Source organism: Seriola dumerili, unplaced genomic scaffold, assembly GCF_002260705.1.
Source record: "Seriola dumerili isolate Sdu_G_001 unplaced genomic scaffold, Sdu_1.0 BDQW01000043.1, whole genome shotgun sequence".
NCBI classification, from domain to species: Eukaryota; Metazoa; Chordata; class Actinopteri; order Carangiformes; family Carangidae; genus Seriola; species Seriola dumerili.
In genome coordinates, this window is record NW_019174298.1 from 2,995,242 (window position 1) to 3,018,811 (window position 23,570).

The window sequence follows — 23,570 nt, forward strand, 5'->3', positions numbered from 1 at the left end:
AATGGAGGCATGTGGGCAATGCAAAAAGAAAACACCGGCACCAACAGGTAGAAAAGGTACAGTATGTACACTGACAAGATACACAAGCAAGCCCATCAAGCTTCTATAGCAACACCATTTTGGTAATGTCGAGGTTTCTTGTTACCAGTTGCCCTGGTTCTCATTACAACCCATACATGTTTAATTTTAGAAAGCCATTTTGTTACATATGGCTTGTGGCTACATTACTGTTATGGTACATGAGTGTAAATGTGTTCAACAGCAATGTCACTGCTGTTATAGCAACTATTATAAAAACTCAAAAGTCGCAAGTGCGGAGCTGATTTTATTGCTTGAACTGACAGTTTCCTTACTGTTAAATTAGTAACAATTGCTGTACACTGGGTTGATTAGTATGTTCTGCAGGCCTACATAGAAAATAAATACAGGGGACTCTGCATGCAATATGCTTGTTTGTTAAATTTATTAGAATCAGTGCAGTTTTTGTTTTTACATTTTTGCTTTGACCTACTGAGGACTGAGATGTGCATGTTGCCATCCTCGTGTATTATATATAATTAGACATATATAATTTCAAGTCTTTAATTTTTACTTTTTTGGGAGAAAATCCATATTCATGCTCTATCCATAGTTTTGAAACTCATATTTGTTGGTAAGAAACAAAGATTATGCTTAATTTTGCATAGTTAAGGAAATGAGAATCCAACAAAGCCTCTGTGTTTTATGTGCCACAGAAAAGTGCCTCAGTCTTCAACAGTGTGTCGACCAATTCAGTCATCCAGCTGGCAGAGCATGGCCACACCGCGCTTGATCCAATGTTGAGGGGGCCTGCTGGTGAGCAACATCATGGAAATGACAAAATTGGTGGAGTGACCTGTGGTAGAGAGGGTGCCCTTCCTCTCACTGGTCTTGTAGAGAGGGCAAACATACAGTTTTTGAGGCTGGTCGATGCTCTTCTTTTGATCTGCATGGGAGAGAAACAAAGAAACAAAGAAAACACAAAGGCAAATAGACAAATGTAAATGGAATTAATTTCATTTGCCATACATTGGCTGTATACAAAGTAAACTAATACTTACTAGGTTTTATCCAGATGATTGGCATGAAGTCAAATAGGATTTTGGGGTGCTGCTCAGCCAGAACTCCACTGATGATAGAGAGACAAACAATAGGTAAGGTTTATCCAGTCTCCTTGTATTTCACAATCATAATAACTATTATTCTAAAAATATGTAAACATCTATGTAGTGTGAACACCTACCTCCCTGTGTCCCATCGAGCTCCGTCCAGAAACAATCCATTAATATAAACACCATCCTCAGGTGATGTGTCTGACTCATTGATAGGAAGAACCTGTAAGATCATAAAAACAAAACTCATCAGCGTACTGTTAGGGCTATGAGAAGATCTTTGAGGTGGAGACAAAGGATCATGAAGTGTGTGTCATTTGACCTCAAAATCAAAACCTAGCAGGTCAATGGGGACATGGTATTTCCTGGCGTAGTTCTGCATAGCCCCAGTTAGAAAGGCCTGGGTGAAGAAGAAGCCTGACAGCCAGAACACGTTAGGCTTACAGGTGTCATACCATTGCTACAGACACACAAAGTAAAAATGAAAATATAAGATGAGTAAAAAACTGAACAAGGTCACATTGAATTATACTCAAGCATACAATGCATTTTCCAGTCCTCAATCAAAAATAATAGTGTCCCTCGCTGAACGAAATGATCTTTGTGAGGCAGTCTCACCTGCAAAAACTTCAGTCTAGAGAGAAAGTCAGAAACATAGCTGCCCAAGGGTTTGAGGCTGGGGTAAGAGCACTTGGCCCATTTTTCTGGGACCTTTCCCACCGTCAGACTGCCTGCAACTGCCTCCAGCTCTGCATCCATCACCACAAAACCCTTAATGGCCTTCAGCAGGTTCTGTAGACTCACACGGATTGCACTACACAGCCTGATAGAGAGAGAGAAAGAGAGAGAGAGAGAGAGAGAGAGAGAGAGAGAGAGAGAGAGAGAGAGAGAAGCAGCAGTTAAGTCATAAAATAAGTGATGTGCTGTACTTCCTAAAGTTCTGCACTGAACTGTTTTGCCATACGTGTTGTAGCGCTCCATTTCTTGGACGAGCACAGTGTTCATACTCTCCTCATAGCGCACAGGGAACTTCAGGAGAGCTGCTTCTGTGTCAAAATTAGCTGGAAGCTATAGAAAAAAACAAGCCTGCTAGTTACAAGTATTCAATGGAGAATGTACAGATTATAGTTGAGGTAACAAACACAAATTAGAAATTCTTTACCAGAAATCTGCACTGGTGCCCTGTGTATTTTCTTCAAAAAAACAAACCCAAATCTTAGAAAATATGTCTGTTAAATCAAATACTACAAGATTAAAATGATGGGAAAATCACACGTAAAAGTTCCTCATCTCACATCAGGGCTATAATAACATGCTCTTTAGATATCTTATACAAGATAAACAAAAGTATTTACGTATGTGTAATAACAGTGGTTTACAGCCCTGTGAGGTGGTACGTATGCTCACCGGTGCTTCAAGATAAATGCTAACTTCAGCATACTAACATGCTCACAGTGGTGCTAGCATGCTAACATTTACAAATGAGGTTTAAGGACAGTCATGAGGGTGACATCAATGTCTGTCTGTAGTTGTTGAGACATTTCACACCAAACTGCAACTGTCTATCTCATGGTGGTGCTAGAGGACATGTCATGGGCTCACCAAAGTCATTAAGGAGTCACTGAACTATGAACTATGTGAACTATCAATGTCTATACAAAATATTTTGCCAAGTCATCAGGTAGATGTTGAGATATTTCATGGGATAAGTGAAACCTGACCTGCTGGTGACACTAAAGGAAAAGTGAGGAGATCAACAAAGCCAGTATGACTCATACCCTAGGGACCATGAAAGTCTGCACAAAATCTCATGTCAATCCACAAGATAGTTGCTGAGATATTTTGGTCTGGACCAAAAAGGTGGGCAACAGACATAGCCACTAGCATGGCCACCAGTGAGTCTAAAAACAGCTAAATGAAGAGGAGATGCTACTAGTTTATACCTGGGTAAGGATGTCATTCGCTATATCGTACAGCGTGTTGTCACCCCCAGAGCTACTACCTCCCTTAGCACCACCTCCCTGGGTGAGTAGCAGTGAATCAAACAGCAGCTTCGTCTGCTGGAGATCTTTAGAAATGTCCACATTTTCATGCATCCCAAACACCTCTGGATGCTGGCTGAATGGAAGTTGCTAGAACACAACAAAGGTATTGTTACTCTGTTGAAAGTCATTATATACGTACATAATAGAAAACAAACAAAAAACATTTTATCCTCTTGATGTGTGTTATCTCAAGTGTTCTTACCTTGATGAATTCAATGTAGTCTTCAAAGATAGATTTAGGTGGGGCAAAGTATTCGCCACTAGGTGAGAAAGGGTAGCGAGGTTTCTCAATGACATCCTTGTTGTAGAAATCTGCCAAGATGGTCATCAAGAGCCGCCTATCCCAGTCGTCTGTCACACGGCCACCATAGTTGCACTCCCCGGTCAGATACGTTATGGCCTCGAAGGGCACCTCATCATATTCGTTCACAAACAGCTAAAGAGGAAAAGAAATTAAGTGCATTTTAGATTGTTGTGATGGTAGAAACTCAGCCACTGAACCTCTGAATGAATACCTGTAGCTGTCTGATGCTTATACGGAGGTCAGACTCATTGAAGCCATAGGGAATATTCCAGCCCAGTGGACCAAACTTCTTTCTCTCCTGAACAAGAGCATGGAAGAAGCACAGTCCATACAGGAGCTTTTCCCAGATCTAGCGGAGACATCAAGGAGTCAGAAAATGTCCTCTGTGTGATAGACCTATCAAATAAAAAAATTCATGATGTAAACAAAATGAAAATGAGCTCACCAGCTCCTTATTGGTGCAGTTATTGAAGAAGTTAGGGTCAGAAACAGGATCTGACAAGTAAGACTGAAGTAGGTTGAGTCTGAGTCCTGTGGGAGGCTCGTTTGTCATTTTCACCCCATTCTGCAGGATGGTAACTGGAAACTGATATCAGAAAGATATTACTTAAACAAGATTAAATCTTAGTTCTCAATGCATGCACATGCTCAGAATGAAATGAACAGTTCTCAACCTTGGGTGAAGGGTAGCTTGTAAGCCAAAGGCGGAAGTCAGGGTGGCACGTTTCTGGACTTAAGTCCTCACAGATTTTCTCTAGGGTGGACATCCAGGAAACAGCCAGATGACAATTCTGTAAACACACCCATGTCCCATCCTGCATGGCTGTGGATATCATTTTAGCAGCGATGGGGCCCTGGCCCTGTCCCAGAGAGATTGACTGGAACTTGGCACTGCCCATGTTCTTGTCACTGGCAAACTTCAGTAAGCCTATGGAGGGATATTGTTATTTCTAATGATTTTCATGGGTAGCATCATATGAAACATTGACTGTAATTGGTAAGGTGGGACGTACTAGCCATGGGATCAGCTCCTGGAGACAGGACAAACACGAGAGGGATGGCGGAGTTGGAGTCCAGGTAGCTCTTGCTCAGGTCAAAGGGAGGGGGCTGTACAAATTTCTTCCCCAGTTTGCCAGTCACATATTTAGTCACAGCTGGCACTATTTTATCAGGCCTCAGACAGCGAACAATGATAATTTTCTGCAGGTCATTGAGTTGTTCACACCATGGTGTGGGCAGAAGAATGTCGCATGGCTCTTTGCTGTCATAAATAGGCTTGAAGTCCGCTGGACTCTTGATGAAAGCCTCTCTGTGGAATAGATAACACCCAGATTCAATCCATTGGTCAAAAATAATTCATAATGACAAACGGGACAGACATAACTAATGAAAAAGAAAGTCTTTGGTTGAGTGAATGATGCATTTTACTTTATTCCTTGTAAGCCGGGCAGCTCACTGGCTCGACAGATCTCATCCCAGCTCTTGTCCTGTAGCCAGCTGGGGTCGGGGTTAGCAATGGTGTTCTGCAGGCCCACTCCTCCAGTCAGCAAGAACATGAAGTCAGAGTATTCAATCTCTTCTTTTGCTCTGAATGCAAATATCAGTAGAAGATACCATGATGTAAAATTCGCATTTTATATTTTCATTTGAGAACTTGGTTAAAGGCTGAAATCAAATCCTACAAACCAAATTAATTAAACTAGTGTCCCAGAGCAGCTTTAACACTTACAGGAGTAGATTGCAGCAGAGGAGGAAGGAGAAGAGGAGTTTATCCTTCTCAAACAGAGAGCGACAGACGTTGCAGTACAGGTTATAGGTGAAGTGATCGATCAGGTATCGAAGCCTCCTCTCCAGGATCTTAGACTTGTTACTGATGAATAAAAGACACAACACAAGAAGCTTGAGATGAACACATAGCAACTGAAAGTTCAAGTAAACCAATGCTTAAGTTTACATCAGACGTCAGCGTACAGTTGTACAAATGTAGCTCAATATTTGCTGACAGAGTACCGTCTACTCTCAGTCTCCACTAGCCACTAGTTAGTCCCACAATTATGCTTACAGTAGAGTGAAACATATTCTATTTTAAGATATCTACAACTACTAATTGTGATGTTATAGTAAAAAAAAAACATATTTTCTGTGTGTACGGGGCACATCTAAAGCGCCACAAAATAAAGAAGTTACATTTCCCATGCACCTAGTGTATAGGAATACTTTCACTCTGTCATTAATCATAAACAGTGTTGCATGTCTTCAGTGATTTGAGTTAAAAGGCATTCAGCAATAACCATGAGCACTGACACAAATATCTAATTTTGACTAAAATTCTGACTGAGGCAAGAACTGAGCCTGACATCCAAATCGAATCAAGTAAGTTGCTGTAATAATCCTCTTTATCAAATGTGCGACTCCTGTGTGATATTCAAGCTTCTGTTTACAATACATACAACAGATGGAGAACAATCTTCTCCAAAATGCTGGTACAGTCATAAAGTCTTAGCAGATTCGTCTCAATGCATTATCTCTTTTGCGACACTGCAGTGATGTGCATCACTCACCTGTCTTGTATAGAATTAATGTAGAGGTTGACAAACCAGCTCAGAGAGTACTGGTACATGGGATCTATGTTGGTCAGATCAGCAATGCTGAAGAACAGGATGGAAGAGTGCTTGGCAATGGCTCTGTATCCCTCTCTGGACTCTGCTATTTTGATCTCTGTCTTTTCTGCAATCTGGGAAATGTGTAAACAGTAAGAACTTAGATTACAAAATATCAGATTTGTCACATGCACATCTCTTTTTTTGTGCGTGGTCCACACCTGCTGTTTCTTGGTAATCTCATTGGACATGATTTTAGCGGAGTCCAGAATCTGTATGGCACTCTCATCCTCCAGGATATTTCCCTCAGAAGACTGCAGAGTTTCAAGGATTTTATCCTCAATTTCCTTCAGCTGCCTCTTATTGGCAGCCGACTGCAGGATTAGTGCATTTCTCTCCTCCTCCAGTTCTGGCCTGTGGAGCAAATAAAGCAGAAACAATGCTCTACACAGGCGACAGGTAGTATTTCAGTGGAATACCAAAGTGACTATTTTATGGGCACTACCTCTCCTTGGCAACCACAATCCCCAGCAGCTGGTCCTCCAGGCCTTCTGGGGTGATCATGAAATTGAGCAGCGACACCTTGGTGGCCAGTTCTGGCAGGTAGTGAGGATTCCTCAGCTTTGTGGTGATGTAGAAACGGAAATCACAGGAGTACTCAATCACACTCTCCCCCAGCCTGATGCAATCCACACCGCCTGGGTGAAACAAAAATGACTGAACTTACAATTTTCACAGTTCCAAATTGTAGAGAAGTCTTTGGCAGTCATATCACACTCTCCGCACCTTGTTTGAAGGTTTGTTTGAGCAGCAGTGGTTCTAGTGAAGGGTCTAGCTCCTCTCCCACATTTTCCAGCAGCAGTGGTGTTCCAAATTGAATACAGTTTTCCAAAGTTCTCATGTAGTCCGCGTCTGTCAGTTTGATTACACTCAGGTTGTTGTCTTTCTCTGAATTCTTCACCCACTTGTTGGCCTGGCCCTGAGGGTCAATCATCAAGGGCCTACAATAAGACAAACATTAATGATGAGATGAATCTTAGGTTGAACTGTACATATTTACTGCCAGTTTTACTCTTATTTAACAAAAAACTGAATGTTTGTGACAAATGTTTCAGTAGAAAGTAGATTTAAAACTTCTCCAAAAACATTTGAGCAATATAGACTCACCATCTACGTGAATTACTGACAATGACACCATTGTCAATAGAGAAAGAGTCACTGGGAAGGCCTGCAATGTTCCAAGCCCTGATTTTAATCAGATCTCCCAGGGTATTACTGAGAGAGAAGTCATCTGATGATGGAATGTTCTTAGACTAGAGATTTTGAGATAGGTGAAAATAGATAATGAGCAATGAAATGTGTATGACTTCAAAGAGAGTACCTAAAAAAGTCTAAATAAAAAACTGAGGACTCTTACTTGGCAGAGTTTGGTCCATAACTTGGTGCAGTCCTGTCTGAAGCCAGCAGTGAAAGCCCCAAGGTAGGCGATGACACCAGCAGAGATGAGAACATCACCAGTCAGGTTGTCATATGTGTTCTGCAAGTCATCTGCTGCCTTAGACCATCTAAAGACAAACATGATTTCAGTCAGTGGAATACTGTAATTATCTTAATTGGAGAAAATAATTAACTTTATATATTTTTGTGCATCGTCACCTGGTCTTCTCTCCACCCAGACCACCAATGAGTTTCTCAGCCCTCTCCAACTTCCTGGCACACAAATCCACTTGGAATTCCAGCTGAGCCTTCTCCTCTGTCTTCTCCTCAAAAGTTTTTTGAAGAGCAGCTAAACGGTCCTCGACCTCCTTTAGCTCGGCTCTTTTCTGGTCCAGCAGGGCCATGGTAGCAGCCAGGGACTCCTGGGCCTCTGCAAGATTGGCCTTTTTAGGAGCCACAACCTAAAACCACAGAGAGTGGTTGAAAACAAAGGATGTGTATACATAAGCATGCATATGTTATCAGGATAGATCATGAGAAAAAAAGTCTATGCAAATCCAGAAACACTGCACCTTTGCCACCCTGTCATACACCTCCATTGCTTTTATCCACTTGCACAGGCCCTCTGCTGCAGAGGAGGCTTTTGCCACTATACTGGGGTCAAAGTCAGGATTAGTCATGTACTCACTACGGATTTTTTGCATCACAGGGACCTGCAAGTAAAAGATAGCACAGTCAGTCATAACAAAATACTAGTATGTCATTTCATAGGAATAGGAATGTAGTTTTCCTGACACTCACAGGAATATTGTCCTTGTCATATTCTCTAAGATCTCGTAAGAAGTTCATATCCCCCAGTAGCTTCTTGCTTGGACCCCAATAGTCCAAAACCTAGACAATAAAAAAAAAAAAAAATGGTACTCATCAGGATATTAGTACAAGTTGTAATGTTAGGGTTAGTAACAATGTTTTTGTTACGATGAGCTTTTAAAATAAAATGTATTTTTCCTTATCCAACCTTTTTTCCAGACCCAGCTGGGTCAGCTATCTTATCTGGCTTTATGTCCTTCATAACACACACAGCTGACATCACCAGCTTCACCCCTGAAGGTGGATTTTTCATCGACTTCACAATTGTGACATCAGAGGGCTGAAATGAAACAAGCAGGTCAACTTACTTTCTAAACTGCAATGGTCTGAGTGCCTAAACCTGGAAAAAAAAAAAGAAAAAAAGCAGTGCGGCTGAAGGGTGCTCACCTTCAAAGTGTCCAAGGCAGAGAGAGCAGCTTCCAGGGCAGGGATAGCCTCAGCCAAGTCGCTCTCACACTCGTTCTTCAGAGCCTGAGCCTCATTGGCTTTTATAGTTGCTGCCTCTTCATCAACACGCACAACTTTGCTTTTGGCTTCTACCTCCACAGACTCCACTTCAATAACCTGAAAGTCATCACATTATACAATATATAAATATTTACTACATATTTGCATTCAGGATATACTCTAGTCAATGTTGGGGCTGAATAAAGCTGTGATTTATTCACCTTCATCATTTTCGTGTTGTCTATTTTTGCCTGCTCCAGCTTGGGCTGTAGGTCTACCAGTTCTTTTTTCATCTCACCCACCTACAGGGAGACATTGTTAAAAATAGCTTATGGCTGAGGTATGCTTAAAGTTTTTGATTAAAGAAAAAAAAAAAAAAAAGGACAAAAAACAAATCAACTCGGGTAAAAATGGGGCTGCATATACCTGAGATTCAGCGAAGGCTAGTTTATCCAGACCGTTGGTATACCTCTGTTTAGCCTTCATGACAGTGTCTCTTTTCTGAGTGAGTAGCAGACGGAAAGCTGCTATCAGCTCCAGGTAGGATGTGGGTGTCACATAATTATGGCGGCCAAGCTCCAAGAGGAATCTGCAATGAAAGCAATAGCGTAATATAAATGTAATATATCTTTGAATATACAAGTCATAAATAACCACATGCCTTACCTCTGTGAGAGCTGTTTGGCAGAGGTATGGAATGTTTTGCAGATAGGTATGACCTGCTGCCTCTCATTTTCACTCATCTCCAGCGACTCCAGAAAGGAGTTGGCTACTCGCTCAAGAGCCTCCTCTGGCCATGGCTGTCAGGGCAGAGAGAGGAGAAGAATAGCGAGGGGTGAGTAACTTTGACTGACTGATTGAAACACAGATACATGCAGTACATAGTTTTTAGCATTTTTAATGCCTGGCACTGCATATGCAGTATATTTCACTGCAGATAAATTACAAATGAATGCCTCCTAATGCCTATATACTACCTGGAACCAGTCGATGGTACAGCAGTTGATAAGAGATGGAAACTGGCGCAGGCGATTTCGAAAGGCATCCCCAATGGGACTGAAGGCCACAATAATATGCAGGTTCTCTTTGCAGCGTGCAACAAAGAATGCAAACAGAGTCAGTGGGCTCAACTCCAAATTCTTATTACCAGCCTGGGCAATGGGGCGTACTGCCTGTAGAACAAGAGATGAAGTAACAGTTATATTCAATATAAATAAATAGGACCTTTACACAAGGTATAAATTGCTCTATAAAGGCTTATAAGAGCCTACCTCCATAATCTCTTGCTTCTCATCTATGGCAAACAGATTGGGCACTTCTCCTGTGTTCAGGACACTGTCCACATCTTCTAGAAAAGCCTCATCTTTGATCTGAGCGTCAGTTAGCAAGAACACCGTCTTCTGACCTTTCACCCCAGCATTTTTCAGCAGCATCTGTAGTATAAGGGAAAACAGGGAGACAGAGTATTGTGATGTTAAAAATGTATGTGAGAAAAATCACAGCTGTTTGGAAATGGAAAAAAATCACAAGCAGAAATCAAAACAGTGTGAAAAAACATGTAATGCACCAGAATAACACACAGAAGTATTTCCTAAACCATAAAGCTAACCTTAAGATCATCTCTCCACTCAGTCATGCCATAGCTCTTAGAGATCTCAGGCTGGAACATGGTCATGTGGGCCATGGACGTAGCCAGACGGGTGATGGACTGGCGTCCACTGCCTCCCACTCCCACAAGCAGGGCATTGCCTCCTGGCTGCTTTAACACACGGCTGATACGGGACAGGTGTTCTAGGACGTAGCTACATAATGCAGACATTTTCTCAGTTCAAGACTGACTTGAACATATGTAAATAATTTCATGAATTTACTTCATAAAAGTTGAAGTCATTTGGTTATGTTCAGTCGAAAAATCTTGACTTTCTTACAACAAGAAAAATTCTTCATCTATAGTATCAAAGCTGTTTACCGGAAGATGACAAGGTTCATGCGATTTTTGTGCATCTGGTTGTATTCATCAAGACACGACGTCACCACCTGAGCAAAGCTTTCCATTGAAGGCACCTCAGCATACAGGCGCTCATCATCCTCCAAGTCAGGGTTCATATAGTCACCAAACAGAAGATTCCGCATGTCTTCCTCAACCAGCTGAGAAAGGAAGAAATTTGATGCTACAAAATAAAGCATTTAGATTTTTTCTTTTTTTAAAAATAAGTACATATTTTGTATTAGTAGAGCACAAATACAGTTATTAATGTTTCATATGCTAGTATAAAATTGATATAATAGTTATATAAAAATTAATTCAAAAACGTATTTAGATCCGGAGCAGCAACAGGAGTGGCAACAGGGCAGAGCAGCTCCTCTTCTTTCCTATGTCTACTAACATACGGTGAAACACTGTAATAGTAAAGCACATGACAATAGAGAAAAAATAACTCAGTTGCAACTTACTTTACGGCCTTGTTTTAGGTGATCAAACACCTGATCAAAGGACTCTTTGAAGTGATCTTTGAGGATGCTGTTCATCAGCTGGTAGAGCCATGCTCGATCTTTGTCATCCACCAGCCGGTCATAGTAGACACGGAAGACCTCGTGGACAAACAAGCGTATCATAGTACGTTTGTTCTCCAGAGACTCCTTCTTCAGCAACAGGCAGCCTTGGATAATGCGTGAGAAGTCCCGCAGGTTGAAGGTGTAGTGAGACTTGGCTGGAGTTGGAAGCAGGTTCTTCATGGCTTTTTTATATACCTTTGGGAATGAAAAACATATGATCAGAGAACTAAAACATTAGAGAAAACAAGATATGATTACTAAGAGCATTTAACACATGAAAAACATATTTATTTATCACATATAAACAATTCATGTGATATCAAGGTGTGTCTTTTGGGCACTCACTTCCATGGTAGCTGTCACTATTTGGTTGCCAATAGTGAAACATTCAGGTGGGAATTGGTTATTTTTGAGATAGAAGGACACCACACTGGAGAAGATGCGAACCATGGTGTCATCACTGAAGGGATTAATGCTAAAAATGTTGAAATGGCGCAGAAAGCGAGATGTAACTGCATTCCTCCCACCACCAGGGGGACCCATAGCTGAGACGAGCTGGAGGTCAACAAGAGTGATCTTGGAGGTATCCTTCAGATCATACCTAACAGAGTGTAACAGGTAAGGTCTGTCTGTCAAATGAACAGTAAATGTGCTCTTTTCTGTTATATCTTGCGCTTGTCTTAATGTGAAATTGGTAATAGTGGATGGTCCATACCAGTTTCCGTGGTCCATGTACTGTCGAAGAAGCTCCACAGGAGGCTGTGCTCCAAACTGTTCCAGTGCAGGCATATTCATGTCATCCACAAAGATGACACACTTCTTTCCCATGGGGGGCCCAAACACCCCCTTCCTTCTCTTATCTAACCTGGACATGATGATATTCTGAAGAATGACATACATACAGAATAAAGGATAGAAAATTAATAGAATTATCCATTCTTGTTTGTATAGATTATCACATCACATAATATTTATGACTGAGAATATTTTTCTCGTAATCAAAAAATTCCTCCAAGAAGATTCTTTCATCCATGGTTCCTAAGTGCTTACCTGGGTTTGGTTGGCAGTAGTGCGGGCTGAAAAATTGATGAAAAAGGGTAAATATAGGTCTTTGTCCAGATTGTTCATCAATTTGTCCTTCACATACACTGACTTTCCAGTGCCAGTAGTACCAACAAACAGAAGAGGCCTGAGCAGAGTAATAAAAAATGCAAAAAATCAAATTTGTTAGATTGAATGTGAATCAATAAAATCAGTAATAATAAGAAAATAACAGTACATGTAGCACAGATAGAATTCACAGTTATTTATGGTGATAAAGCACTTTTGGCATTCATGTTGATCATTGCCATTTTGACCCCTGAAAATACTAACACTCTGTAGCTGATGCAGAGGTCCAAGAGGTAGGTGTAACGGACAGTGTCTATGGTGGGAACAATGATCTCTTGCACTTTGGTGTTCTTGTCCCCTAGGTTGACATTCTTAATGAGATCATTCCATTGAATCCAGCGGCCTTTTCCATTGAACTGTATAAGAGATTAGAGTCTGATTTACTGTTTTAAACACAACTGAAATAGATCTGAGTGATGAAATTATGCAATACCTCATAAAAATAGTCATACACCAGGCCTTTGTCATCCATGGGACACTCCCATTTTCCCACAGTGGCAGGGATTGGGTATTCTTCTGTTTTTCCTGAAACAGCCACCCTGAAGAACTCACTGAACTTCTCTCTGCTGTCTGCATCACAGCTGCCACCCACAGACCACACCAGGGAGAAGCCAAAAGCTGCCTGCGATCGTGAAGAATTAAAAGGGGTCATACGAAAGTATAATTTAACCGAAACAGACCAAAACAGTTAAACGTTGCATGGATGTTGTGAGGTGCAGTTCCAAAGAAATTGTTCTAAATTAATAAGGTATAATATTATTTAAAATAATAAATGATTCGGCTCTTTTACCATGATCCAGCTGCGAATATTTTTATCCCCAGGATATGTCTTTACAGGTTCAGTGAGCAGCATCTCAAACAGTCGACACAAGGACATCACAGTGTTACTGTTGCTAGTGGGAACAACCTCCTGCAAACAAAACCGTAATCAGGCATGACAAAACTTCTGTGTTTTGTATATAAATAAACATAAACTTCGAAATGTTCTACAGATATTTGTGCGTGGATTGTTCAGGGCACTGGAATCGCTTACTCTGCAGTGTTTACGCAGCATCCTGAGGGCAGGTGGCAGGAGCCAGTGGAAGAGCTCCAGCAGCAGGGAGCAGTTGTTTGGGCTCTGCAGAGCATCAGGAAGAGAGTTCAACCAGGAGATCACTAAGGGTTCCCAGCCCAACTGAGATGGCTCCATGTAGATCATACCACATCGGCTGACTGTGGCAGGCTGCAGTGAGAAAATAACCAAACATGACCTTTTTATAATATCCAATCATATCCTGTTACTCAATCTAGGTACTATAGCCCAGCGACCAGTACTGGGTTTTTCAGCCTCATACTGATCAATATTTGTGAGTTTATAAAAGATTGGTCAATGTTATATTAGTAGGTGATATTATATGTGATGTAAGATATATATATATATATATATATATATATGTATATGTTTTTTTGCTTATAAACATAACATGTAAGGTAACATTTTTAAAATTGTGACCAAGATACAGTACATACTGAGCTATACATGTTACAGTGGCAATTCAGCTTGTCACTGCTCTCTGCTGGACAAACTGTAATAATGGTTTGATTCTACCCTAGTTAGAATCAAATGTTCTTCGCCATCATGTTGGTGTATGTTGGTGCCCTCTAGCAATGCACCAGTAACCGCTAAACCTTACAATGGGATAATCAAATCAGAACTAAAATACATTAGTCAGAAAATAATATACTTTACTCTGAACATCTGACTTACAGAGGCCTGTGATAGATCCATTGCTTCAAAAATCAGACTCATCTGACTGGACATCTGGATGATCTCACCACTCATCAGACACAACTGTGAGGGAAGAGTAAAGCAATAAAGATCTTACTCATAATGTGTAAGCAAATAAACATTGCACAAAACTCAGAAATACCACAATATTAAATGGTTTTACTGTATTTTTTTTTTTTTTTTTACCTTTTTGTTGTCATCCAGCACAGTGTTCATGCTCTCAATCCACAGTGTATCTATGGGACCATCAAACACCACCCATTTACGGTCTGGTGTTTCAGCTGATGCAAATTCACGGAATGTGTTGGCCACAATCCCATCTGTCCACTAAAAATTAGGAAAAACAAAAGGTGAAAAGACTAAGAGGAAAAAAGGGACATCTGTTGTTCCAGGTCTACATCAGTACTGTGAAATCCAGAGGATCTGTGTGACAGGATAAATACAACAGGATCCAAGGCACAGGCCTACCTCATGAGAAACTAGATCAAACTGTCCAAAGAGCTGTCCCATGGTGATGGACTTTGGATTCAATGTCCTGAAGATGATCTTCTCTTCTTCACCATACCCTCTCTCGTTCATGAGAGTTAGAGTATCAGCTAGCACGTGCAGCACTTTGGTCTTTCCAGCAAAGGGCTCTCCCACCAGCATGAAACTGACATTAAAAAAATGTCTCAATCATGTGAAATACTGTATTACTGGAAACATGGTAAGCATGATCTAAGAGTATGGTAACATGGGAAATTGAAATACAACATACCCATGCCTGACTATCATCATCTCATATGTCTGAATCATCTTTTGTAAGAAGACTTCTGTTGGTTGTATGTTGTGATTTTTACAGCACTCTGTAGCAGCCTCTAGAAACAGCTGCCAAAGATATGAAAAAACACTGATTATAATATACAATACAATATTTAAAAACACCAGGTGCTCTCAGATTTAGTAATAAGTAATGACATCAACATATCTAACCTGATAGTCAGCTTCAGGGAGGGAGATGCCTGGGAACAAATCACTGGTGATCCCATTGAATAGTGGTATATCATGGGAGAGAAACTTGGGCTCATTAACATCCTTTATGGACCTCAGGAGCTGAGAGTTACAACATGTGGGAAAAAAAGTGAAAGGGTCAGAAAGAGCAAACTTAAAAAGTTCCCAAAAGTTAGGATACCGTATGGAAAAATGTTTAACAAATGCATTGATTCAATACAAATACCAGTATGTCCTCATTCTCATCAGGAAACTTGAGCTTGAGGTTTCCTGCAGCCACAAGTACAGCTTTGACAGCCCTCATTCCGTAATCATAATGGAACTGGGATGAGAGCTGCTCAGAACAGAGCCTGTAGGTCATCACAATCTTTACAGACAGTGGTTTGGCATTGAGGAAGCCATATGAATACAGGGAGATTTCTGCTATCAGTGCGTAGTTGGGGACCATCATGGCCACTGTTCGGAACAACACCTGCACAGAGAGGAGACAGGAAAATTAAGTTAATCTGTTACTGCCAATCTTGGAGTGTAGGACATTTTCTAATATTGTGTAACATTATATTGAAGGCGTTTAAAAGCATTATCACAGAGCATGATTTGATGTTAAAAGCCAACTGAAATTATCTGAGAAGCTGATTCATATTATAAATGATGAAGAATATGTTAGAGCTAATGTGTTCATAACACCAACAATGTCTAATAAAATATTTCACTAGTAAAAGACCTTGAGGTTGTCTGGGAGTTCTGAGCGTCCTGCGTAGCCGGGGTTCATTGTTATGGACACAAAGCAGTTGGGATTGAGTTTGAGCATAGTCCCTTCAAAGTCAAAGTACTCCAGCTTCTGCTCGACGGCCCTCTGGATGCAGAGCACCTGCTGGGCCACTACAGACAGCACCTCCAGCTCAATACGGTTGAACTCATCAAAGCATGCCCATGCACCTGATGAAGCCAGACCTTTAAAAAACTGTGAGATTACACCAAAATACAAGGAAAAATGTCATATTTTTGGAGTTATAACTATGGCATTAGAATTATACATATAAATTAAAAATTTCCTGCTCATGTTACTTTGCCCATAGCGATGTAATCCAGTCCATCAGAGCAATTGAAGACCACACACTGCACAGCTAGAGCTTTGGCCAGATCTTTGGTGGTTTCAGTCTTTCCGGTTCCAGCGGGACCCTCAGGTGCACCACCCAAATTCAGGTAGAAAGCTCCAATCTAAAACAAAGATAGGACTTTGGAATTTAATGTTAAAATACATGATCACTCAGCAGTATTTCAATAAAAGTAAGAGGCATGTGGCATTTTTTAAGTAGGCTATTTTTCAGACATTTTACCAGGGTTCGGTAGCATCTGTCAGTCAGTGGAGTGATGACCAGACGTGGTGAGTTCCCCAAGTACTCATAGGCGTATTTAACATCACAGTTGATTATGCGAACACGAACATTATCATTGCTCCAGTAATAACGCAGCTGGGCTAGCCACTGGAAGTCGGTTTCATGTGATACACCTGTTAAAAATGGAAACAATTATTTTATTTGACAAACATTCTCTTTCTGGGTGCCACTGTGGGTGCTGAAGTAAAACTCTTTTACTCTGTATTTTATTCAGTGAGGTACCTTTATCAATAAGCTCCATGACCACATCCCTGGCATGGACATCAATTGTGACCAGTGCTCCCAAAGTGATCCGTGTTTGTTTGGGCAGTTTCCCTCTCACCAGCTCCACAATGTCCTTCAGCTGATTCTGGAGTTGCTGATAGTAGTTCTTTAAACCCTACAGAGAACAAAAGCCCAGTTACTATTTAAATGTTTTCCCAGGGTGATACCGTTAAGGTGCCATGCTAATCTAGAGAAAAATTCAGGTCAGTCAGTCAGGAGTGAGACACATCTTTACTTTGCACCCTGACACGATCAAATTCACTACTGTAACACTATTACAGTTTAATTAGTAAATGAAAATTTGATTTTAACTAGGAATCATCACAGCAAAATCTTTCAGAAAAAGCGATGTAAAAACTCACTTCAGTCCCTGATCTAATGGCTTCATGCACCTCCAATGTCCAGAAAATCTGGGAGGTGCAAAGCACCACCTGCCCAGGCCAGTCCTTGACCCACTGGCTTCGCGCAGTCTCAGCATAAGCCTGTCAAAACAACCACACTCAACCACTCAGATGTCACTCACTCACATTTATATATACTGTATGTAAGGTATGGAGAACAGTGATCTCACCACCCTGGACCGGGCCACTACATCTCTGACACTGCGAAGCATCATATCCTCCACCTGCACCAACCACTTTTCCACGGCTCCTTTGGCTTCAGATGTGGAGATGTGCTGGATTAGTTGAACTCGCTCCCCTTCACTGCTATACATGGCCTGGGCATGAAAAGTACGCAGTTTAATGAAAGTTCATCAACCATAGTGTCATGTAACAATATCAATATGTGCCTTGCCTGGATATCCAGATTGGGGAGGAAGTCCAGTTTGGAAATGCCCTCAAAGCACTTCTTCAGATGGGGCTGTACTCGCAGTGGGTCCTTGGTCTCAGACAGAATCTCCAGCATTTCATCATTGGACAAAAAGAAGAACCTGGACAAGGCATTGACAACAAGTACTGAAATCTATGATATTAAAAAAGAGTTGAACAAAAGAGACACAGCAAAATCTTGTTGTTTACCGTGGAAAAAAGAGACGTTTCTTCTCCAGGTAGGCATTCAGTCCTTTCATGATGCTATCGAGGAGGTTGTTGGAATCTTGAAGTTTTTCTAGCAGACCAGGCAGCGATGTTGCTGGCAGAATCTACGATTACAAATTAATGGTTGACTCAAACAATGTATCTTTCAGATTTTTTATTTAGGTGATCTTTAATAAGTGTTTTGATAAGTACCTTAGGGTCCTTAACGCAGTGACTCATGACCTCTTTCCAGTTTTTGTCAACAGTTTGGAAAAGTCGTCCCTCTTCCGGAATCTGCTGCATTATGTCCTGGGATGAGAAGATGGGCTCCAAGTAAAGCCACTGGGCCTGCACCCTCAGCCACTCATCTATGGTTTCCTGAATACGAAGCAGACGCTCCTCCCAAAGCTGACGTCAAACAACAAACAGTTAAAGCTCTCCGGGACTGGGTATAGAAATACAGCAGAACTCTGATGCTAATTACACATTTATTTATTATAATTAGGTAAGTACATTCCCCAAAACCTGAAGCTAACCTTGATCTCATTTTCAAAGGGTTTGATGAATGGTGAGCCCCTCATAGTCTGAGTCTTCACAATCTGGTCATCTAGCATTGTCTGAATCTCATCCAAGGCAGTCAGGATAGACACTCCTGTCTCCCTGTAAGGTTGGTGGTGGAAAGAAATACCATCCCAAATATGCACCATGGTTTGCATTGCCTTCTCCAAGGAAAACTCCTGTAGAGACACATAGTGTGGATATATAGCATTAAACATAAAGATTCGGTATTGGTGTTTTTTTCAAATGCTATATAAACAAACACAAATTTCAAGAGCTCTCACTTTACTAGCAGCAGCGCTGATTGACTCAAACTCTTCCAGGTAAGGATTCAGGTTTTGTTTGAGAACTTTTCGTAGTGTAGTACCAGAGTGAGGAGTGAGGTCATACCCCACTATGTTTGACATCTGGCCCCAGTGGCGGGCTCTGATGCCTGGATTACACAAGATGGACACTACAGGGATATGGTCCTGTTGATACAAGCACATTCCACATAATTTTTTAGCATCTGTACACAAAACTATTTACTACAAGGCTTTGTTAATGAGTCCCTTTGAAGTAATAGTTACATACAATACCTTGAACTCTTTGATCTGCTCCATTACAGCGGAGCACAAAAGTATTATGGGGTTCTCTTGCTTCCTTGGATTGTCTTCACTAGGTCGTCGCCTAGTCTTCCCAGCAATCTTCTCCATCTCTTGCTCGGCCTTATTCTGTTTCTGTTGGAAAAACTTCAGCATCTTGAAAATCTCCCTAAAGAACTCATCCACTTTTACCTCCATGCTCTCGCCATCTAGGTCTTGGAAGCACCCATCCATCCATCTATGCACAAAGAAGATAAAAGGTTATCAGGGGATTTTTTTTTTTCATTAAAACACAACATGTATCAAACTGCAGTTAGACCTGTTCTCCGTGCGCTGCCACTTCAGTACAAATCCAAACAGCTTCTGGTACGGTTCAATGTTCTCTCTAATGACTTCAACTTCTGGGTAACATGTTTGGTCCCATTTGTAGAAGGCCTCTTCTTTGTTAATGAAGTCAATTGTGTCCTTAGCATCCTGGAGAAGTTTCTGAACTGTTCTGACATCTGAAACATACTGCCCAAAAAATGATAACAAGACAATTATATCTGCATATATGAATCACTGGTGCTCTGAAAATGTGTTCTGATCCAAAAGTAGCAAAAATGAACATCTAACTGCAACAATGTATCTGATTAATGCGGAACAGCCTTCCACTACAACTATTTTTAAAACTTGTTATACCAATGATCCAGATCAGTGGCTATTTGACAAGATAATGCAGTCTTGTTATTCAGGTTTAATAAATGTGTCAAAATTCAAGCTCAAGAGATAAAAACATCTAATGATGCTTTTGTACAATTCTGATCACTTGTACTGACACTAGTAAGCACTGAAAGGCATATTTTAATATGAATAGATATCCCTCCAAGTAATTTCAGTTCTAGTTCGTTAATACCGTAGTAATAGGTTGACATTTTGGAAAAATGCTTTTTTGCTTCCCAAAATGTTAATCTATTCCTTTAAGGTTATCTGAACACGCTAATGACACTGTACCTGCTGCATCATATCCAGCTCAGAGCAGTGTGGGAACTGCTCTGTTCTGCGTCCCAACTTCTCCAAATGTACCATTAATCTTTCTCTTTTAGCCAGCAGCTCCTGCTCCCCTTTCTGCTTGGCTGTCTGCATCACCTAGAAAATGAAAAAGTTGCCTAGAATCAGGTCATCCTTAAAAAACATCCATGATATATTGTTATAGGCAGACATGAGATCATCACCTCTTCATTAAGTTCGAAGAAATGGTGGATGTTTTTTGGCCAGAGAAAGACAGTCGAATTAAGTTCCAGATCCTCTGGCTCAATGATCTGGACATCTAAGAGGTAGATCACCCTGCAGAAGGCGTCCTGTCAGAAAACAATGTGGTCATGAATGATGTTTTGTATATCATAATTGGTATGAGATAAATCATTATATGTTTTTAATATATGTATATTGCAACATGTAGAACCAATCATTAGGTTGTTTACCTTTATTTTTTCATTCAGTTCTGCAATACCTGTCGTCTTAGTGAAATTTATGTAGTCAACCATTTGAGTCATGTCCTCTGTATTCTCTGGAACCTTCAGAGCTTTCTCTCTGATAGTTTCAAATTCAGAGCAGATCCTTTGAACAGACACAAAAAGTATTAAACATCACATACATCAAAATTGTACCTTCTTTGGGAGAAGCCAAAGACAAATTTTCACTGAGGTGGACAATAAAGTCAATCAATCAATCAATCAATCAAATGTGAAGATTTAAAAACAGTTTTGTATATGAATGTTACAAGAAGTGACTCACTGTAGATTTCGCTCACGGTGGCTGGTGATCATTTTCTTCAGAAGTATTTCTGCATACGTTTTGGCTTTGTTGGCCAGCCCTTGTTTCAGTTCTTCACAGTCCAGATGGACCATTGTGAAGTGGGCTTTTGCTGGGAGGCTGATAATCTCCTTTGACAGAGCACGAAACTCCTCCACTTGCTTCAAAAGCAGTGAGATTATACAATGACAGTCATTAGGAAAACTGGAAACAAGGAGGGTATATAACATATCAAGCATGAATTAAACTTTATTATTTGTTACCTTAGTGTACTCATCAAAAGAGTGCTCCTCTCTCATGAACATCTCCACTCGAGTCTGAGCACTACCATTGACTAGCCAGTCGTAGTTGTCGACTGCAAAATAAAGCAGAAACGTCAGCAGTGAAGTGAATTACGGTCAATGGTGTGATGATAGGAAATGACTGCATTATGCAACATTACCGTAACTCTGGAAATGTTTGTCAGGTTCTTCGAGATTCTTGCGCACAGCGGCCTTTAAAGTGGCCTGAGCCCAAGCAAGGATGTGATCAGCCACCTTAGCATCCACAAATGAAGATGTGGCTTGTGTTAACCATGACTGGACCGTCTGTACTTTCTGTGGAGCAAATTCATAGATATCAATATTAGCTAAAAAATACAATTTTACATGAAAAATATGTCATAAAGTGGTCATTTTCCCTTTTGTGGTGATTACACATAACTTCACCTGCAGTGTATTTGTGATGGCATTGAGAATCTCAAAAACAGCAGCCTCCAGGTCTTGTAAGGTGGGGTAAATTTCCATCTTTTCATCATCAAATGTCAAGGCCATACGGAAGAGGGGCAACCGGTGGTGATGGCTTGGATCAAACAGACTAACAAACTCCTCAACACTTTTCTGAAGAAGGGATTTCAACTGGGAATTTACAAAAGAAAAATGTCTGTTAGTCTATATGTGTAATCGAGGAACAAAGAGCGCTACAGTAAACATACAGAAAATCATAATAATGGCTAGTTGTTGACATGCGGTTTGTACAAAGAGCTAACTACAGCTATTACAGCTTACAAACTTCCTTGACCAATTTAGTTTACAATAAGCAGCAGTAAAGATACAAAACCTTGACAATTCAAGGTGTCTTTAGCTATTTTTTAATGTATGACAGCTGGCTGTTATTAATATAACTAAGGACTGTTTTTGATGTCAATAATGAATGAAATAACTTTACCTTAAATCATTTCAAAACTGACTCTTCCCAAGTCTAAAATCAGCATTATCTCACCTGATTGGAGATGAGCGTGGATGCACAATCATAGAAGGAGTCCAATTTCTCCTCTTTAACTCCTTTCAGGGTTTCTTTACTTGTAAGTAAGTGGATGACTTTGGGGAACCAGGTATTCATGATACGATCCTCCGTCCTCTTACACATCACAGCCATTTTATTCTGTAGGCTCTTACAATCCACCGGTCCTGAAGCCCTGAACCAACAGAAGCCAAAATGAAATCAAAATGAAAATTGAGCAAATCCTAATGTAACGTCTTAGTTGTGTGTTTATTTTAAACAGTACCATGTTGCATTCATGTTGTCTTTTCTCACCTGCATCGTGAAACATCAACCAGGATCAGTGGAGAAAATGTCATGTGGCCAATGTCCAAGACAGTTTTCATCACCGGATGAAGAATGTGCAAATTTGTTTTTATCATCTTCCGGCTTCTGATAAAGCAATCATGCCAAGGCTGGGAAAAATCAAGAATTCTACAAAAGATTGGAAATACATTTTACAAAATGCATTAAAATAGATCTATCTACTATTTGGTTACTTTGTATTAGCATTTCTGTACTTAAGAAACTCACTTTGTTTGGGTAGCTGTCTGTTTTTCTGAGATAGATCCCTCTATCTGCGGATTCCTTAGTACTGTGTCCACTAAAGGGAGTAAATATGGCATAATGAGACATGCCCCACCTGTAGTCTACATATACTCCAGAGGAATAGATAGGATAAGAGATAATAATTGGCAATACCTGTGTGCTTGACAATAACATTGCGGAAGTCATTGCTGACTTCCACGCAGAGCTCCTGTAGCAGTTTATTTGTCTCAGGGCTATCTTTAAGTTTCGGTGGGACTCTGGAAACAATGGAGTCCAACCACTGCTGCTGGATTGGAGTGAATGGGCGGCTCTCCAAACACTGCCTCAGGAACACATAATTCATCTGCAAATGGAGTTACATAAATATAAATATGGTTTGATCTCTTGACAAATTTAAAACTAAATAGAGAACTCACCCTACGCTTCCGCTCCTCACTAAGCATCTGTAAAGCAAGTATTGAGATATACCACATTATATTGTGCAATATCTTTGGATATAAATTGATATTTAAAATGTTTGCATAGGAAGTCCAATAATTGTCATACTGAGGGTGGAAACTGTGGCTCTGGTGACTGGCTGGGCTCTGCTCTCCTCTCCTTGCTCTGTCTGTAACTTTCCATTGCTCTAGACATCCTGTAATAAGTCAGTCAATAAAGTGTTACACTGCAGGAAACCCAGCAGCCATCATAATGACAAACTGTCTAAATTAGCTGGTGGGATTATTCTACCATAATCCTGGCTATCAATGAGGTACTGACAAAAAACATACAATATCACATGTAGTTTCT

At 40.6% G+C, this 23,570-nt stretch overlaps 1 protein-coding gene across 1 annotated transcript; it reads right to left on the reverse strand.

The window, feature by feature from the left end:
* Positions 1 to 453: 453 nt before the first annotated feature.
* Positions 454 to 23,224, reverse strand: dnah12 (dynein axonemal heavy chain 12). Its single transcript, XM_022739068.1, is given in 70 exon segments — positions 454 to 964; positions 1,080 to 1,147; positions 1,262 to 1,353; positions 1,453 to 1,590; positions 1,749 to 1,953; positions 2,095 to 2,198; positions 3,074 to 3,262; positions 3,378 to 3,611; positions 3,691 to 3,828; positions 3,925 to 4,065; positions 4,154 to 4,407; positions 4,493 to 4,788; positions 4,908 to 5,066; positions 5,209 to 5,349; positions 6,041 to 6,213; positions 6,301 to 6,493; positions 6,585 to 6,777; positions 6,866 to 7,080; positions 7,247 to 7,392; positions 7,497 to 7,644; positions 7,736 to 7,977; positions 8,089 to 8,229; positions 8,318 to 8,407; positions 8,535 to 8,666; positions 8,774 to 8,950; positions 9,055 to 9,135; positions 9,260 to 9,422; positions 9,500 to 9,633; positions 9,811 to 10,005; positions 10,105 to 10,266; positions 10,443 to 10,635; positions 10,803 to 10,981; positions 11,288 to 11,584; positions 11,735 to 11,990; positions 12,105 to 12,271; positions 12,440 to 12,578; positions 12,764 to 12,915; positions 12,993 to 13,181; positions 13,464 to 13,781; positions 14,307 to 14,390; positions 14,514 to 14,654; positions 14,796 to 14,979; positions 15,085 to 15,194; positions 15,300 to 15,419; positions 15,544 to 15,789; positions 16,042 to 16,281; positions 16,386 to 16,538; positions 16,658 to 16,830; positions 16,940 to 17,096; positions 17,344 to 17,463; positions 17,553 to 17,699; positions 17,777 to 17,912; positions 18,001 to 18,122; positions 18,211 to 18,405; positions 18,534 to 18,734; positions 18,840 to 19,025; positions 19,134 to 19,377; positions 19,459 to 19,652; positions 20,133 to 20,267; positions 20,354 to 20,479; positions 20,603 to 20,738; positions 20,916 to 21,094; positions 21,197 to 21,288; positions 21,376 to 21,529; positions 21,641 to 21,829; positions 22,194 to 22,389; positions 22,509 to 22,667; positions 22,767 to 22,836; positions 22,935 to 23,124; positions 23,198 to 23,224. Coding segments are annotated over 70 exon segments (11,634 nt in total). The 3' UTR covers positions 454 to 770.
* Between the last annotated feature and the right edge of the window lie 346 nt (positions 23,225 to 23,570).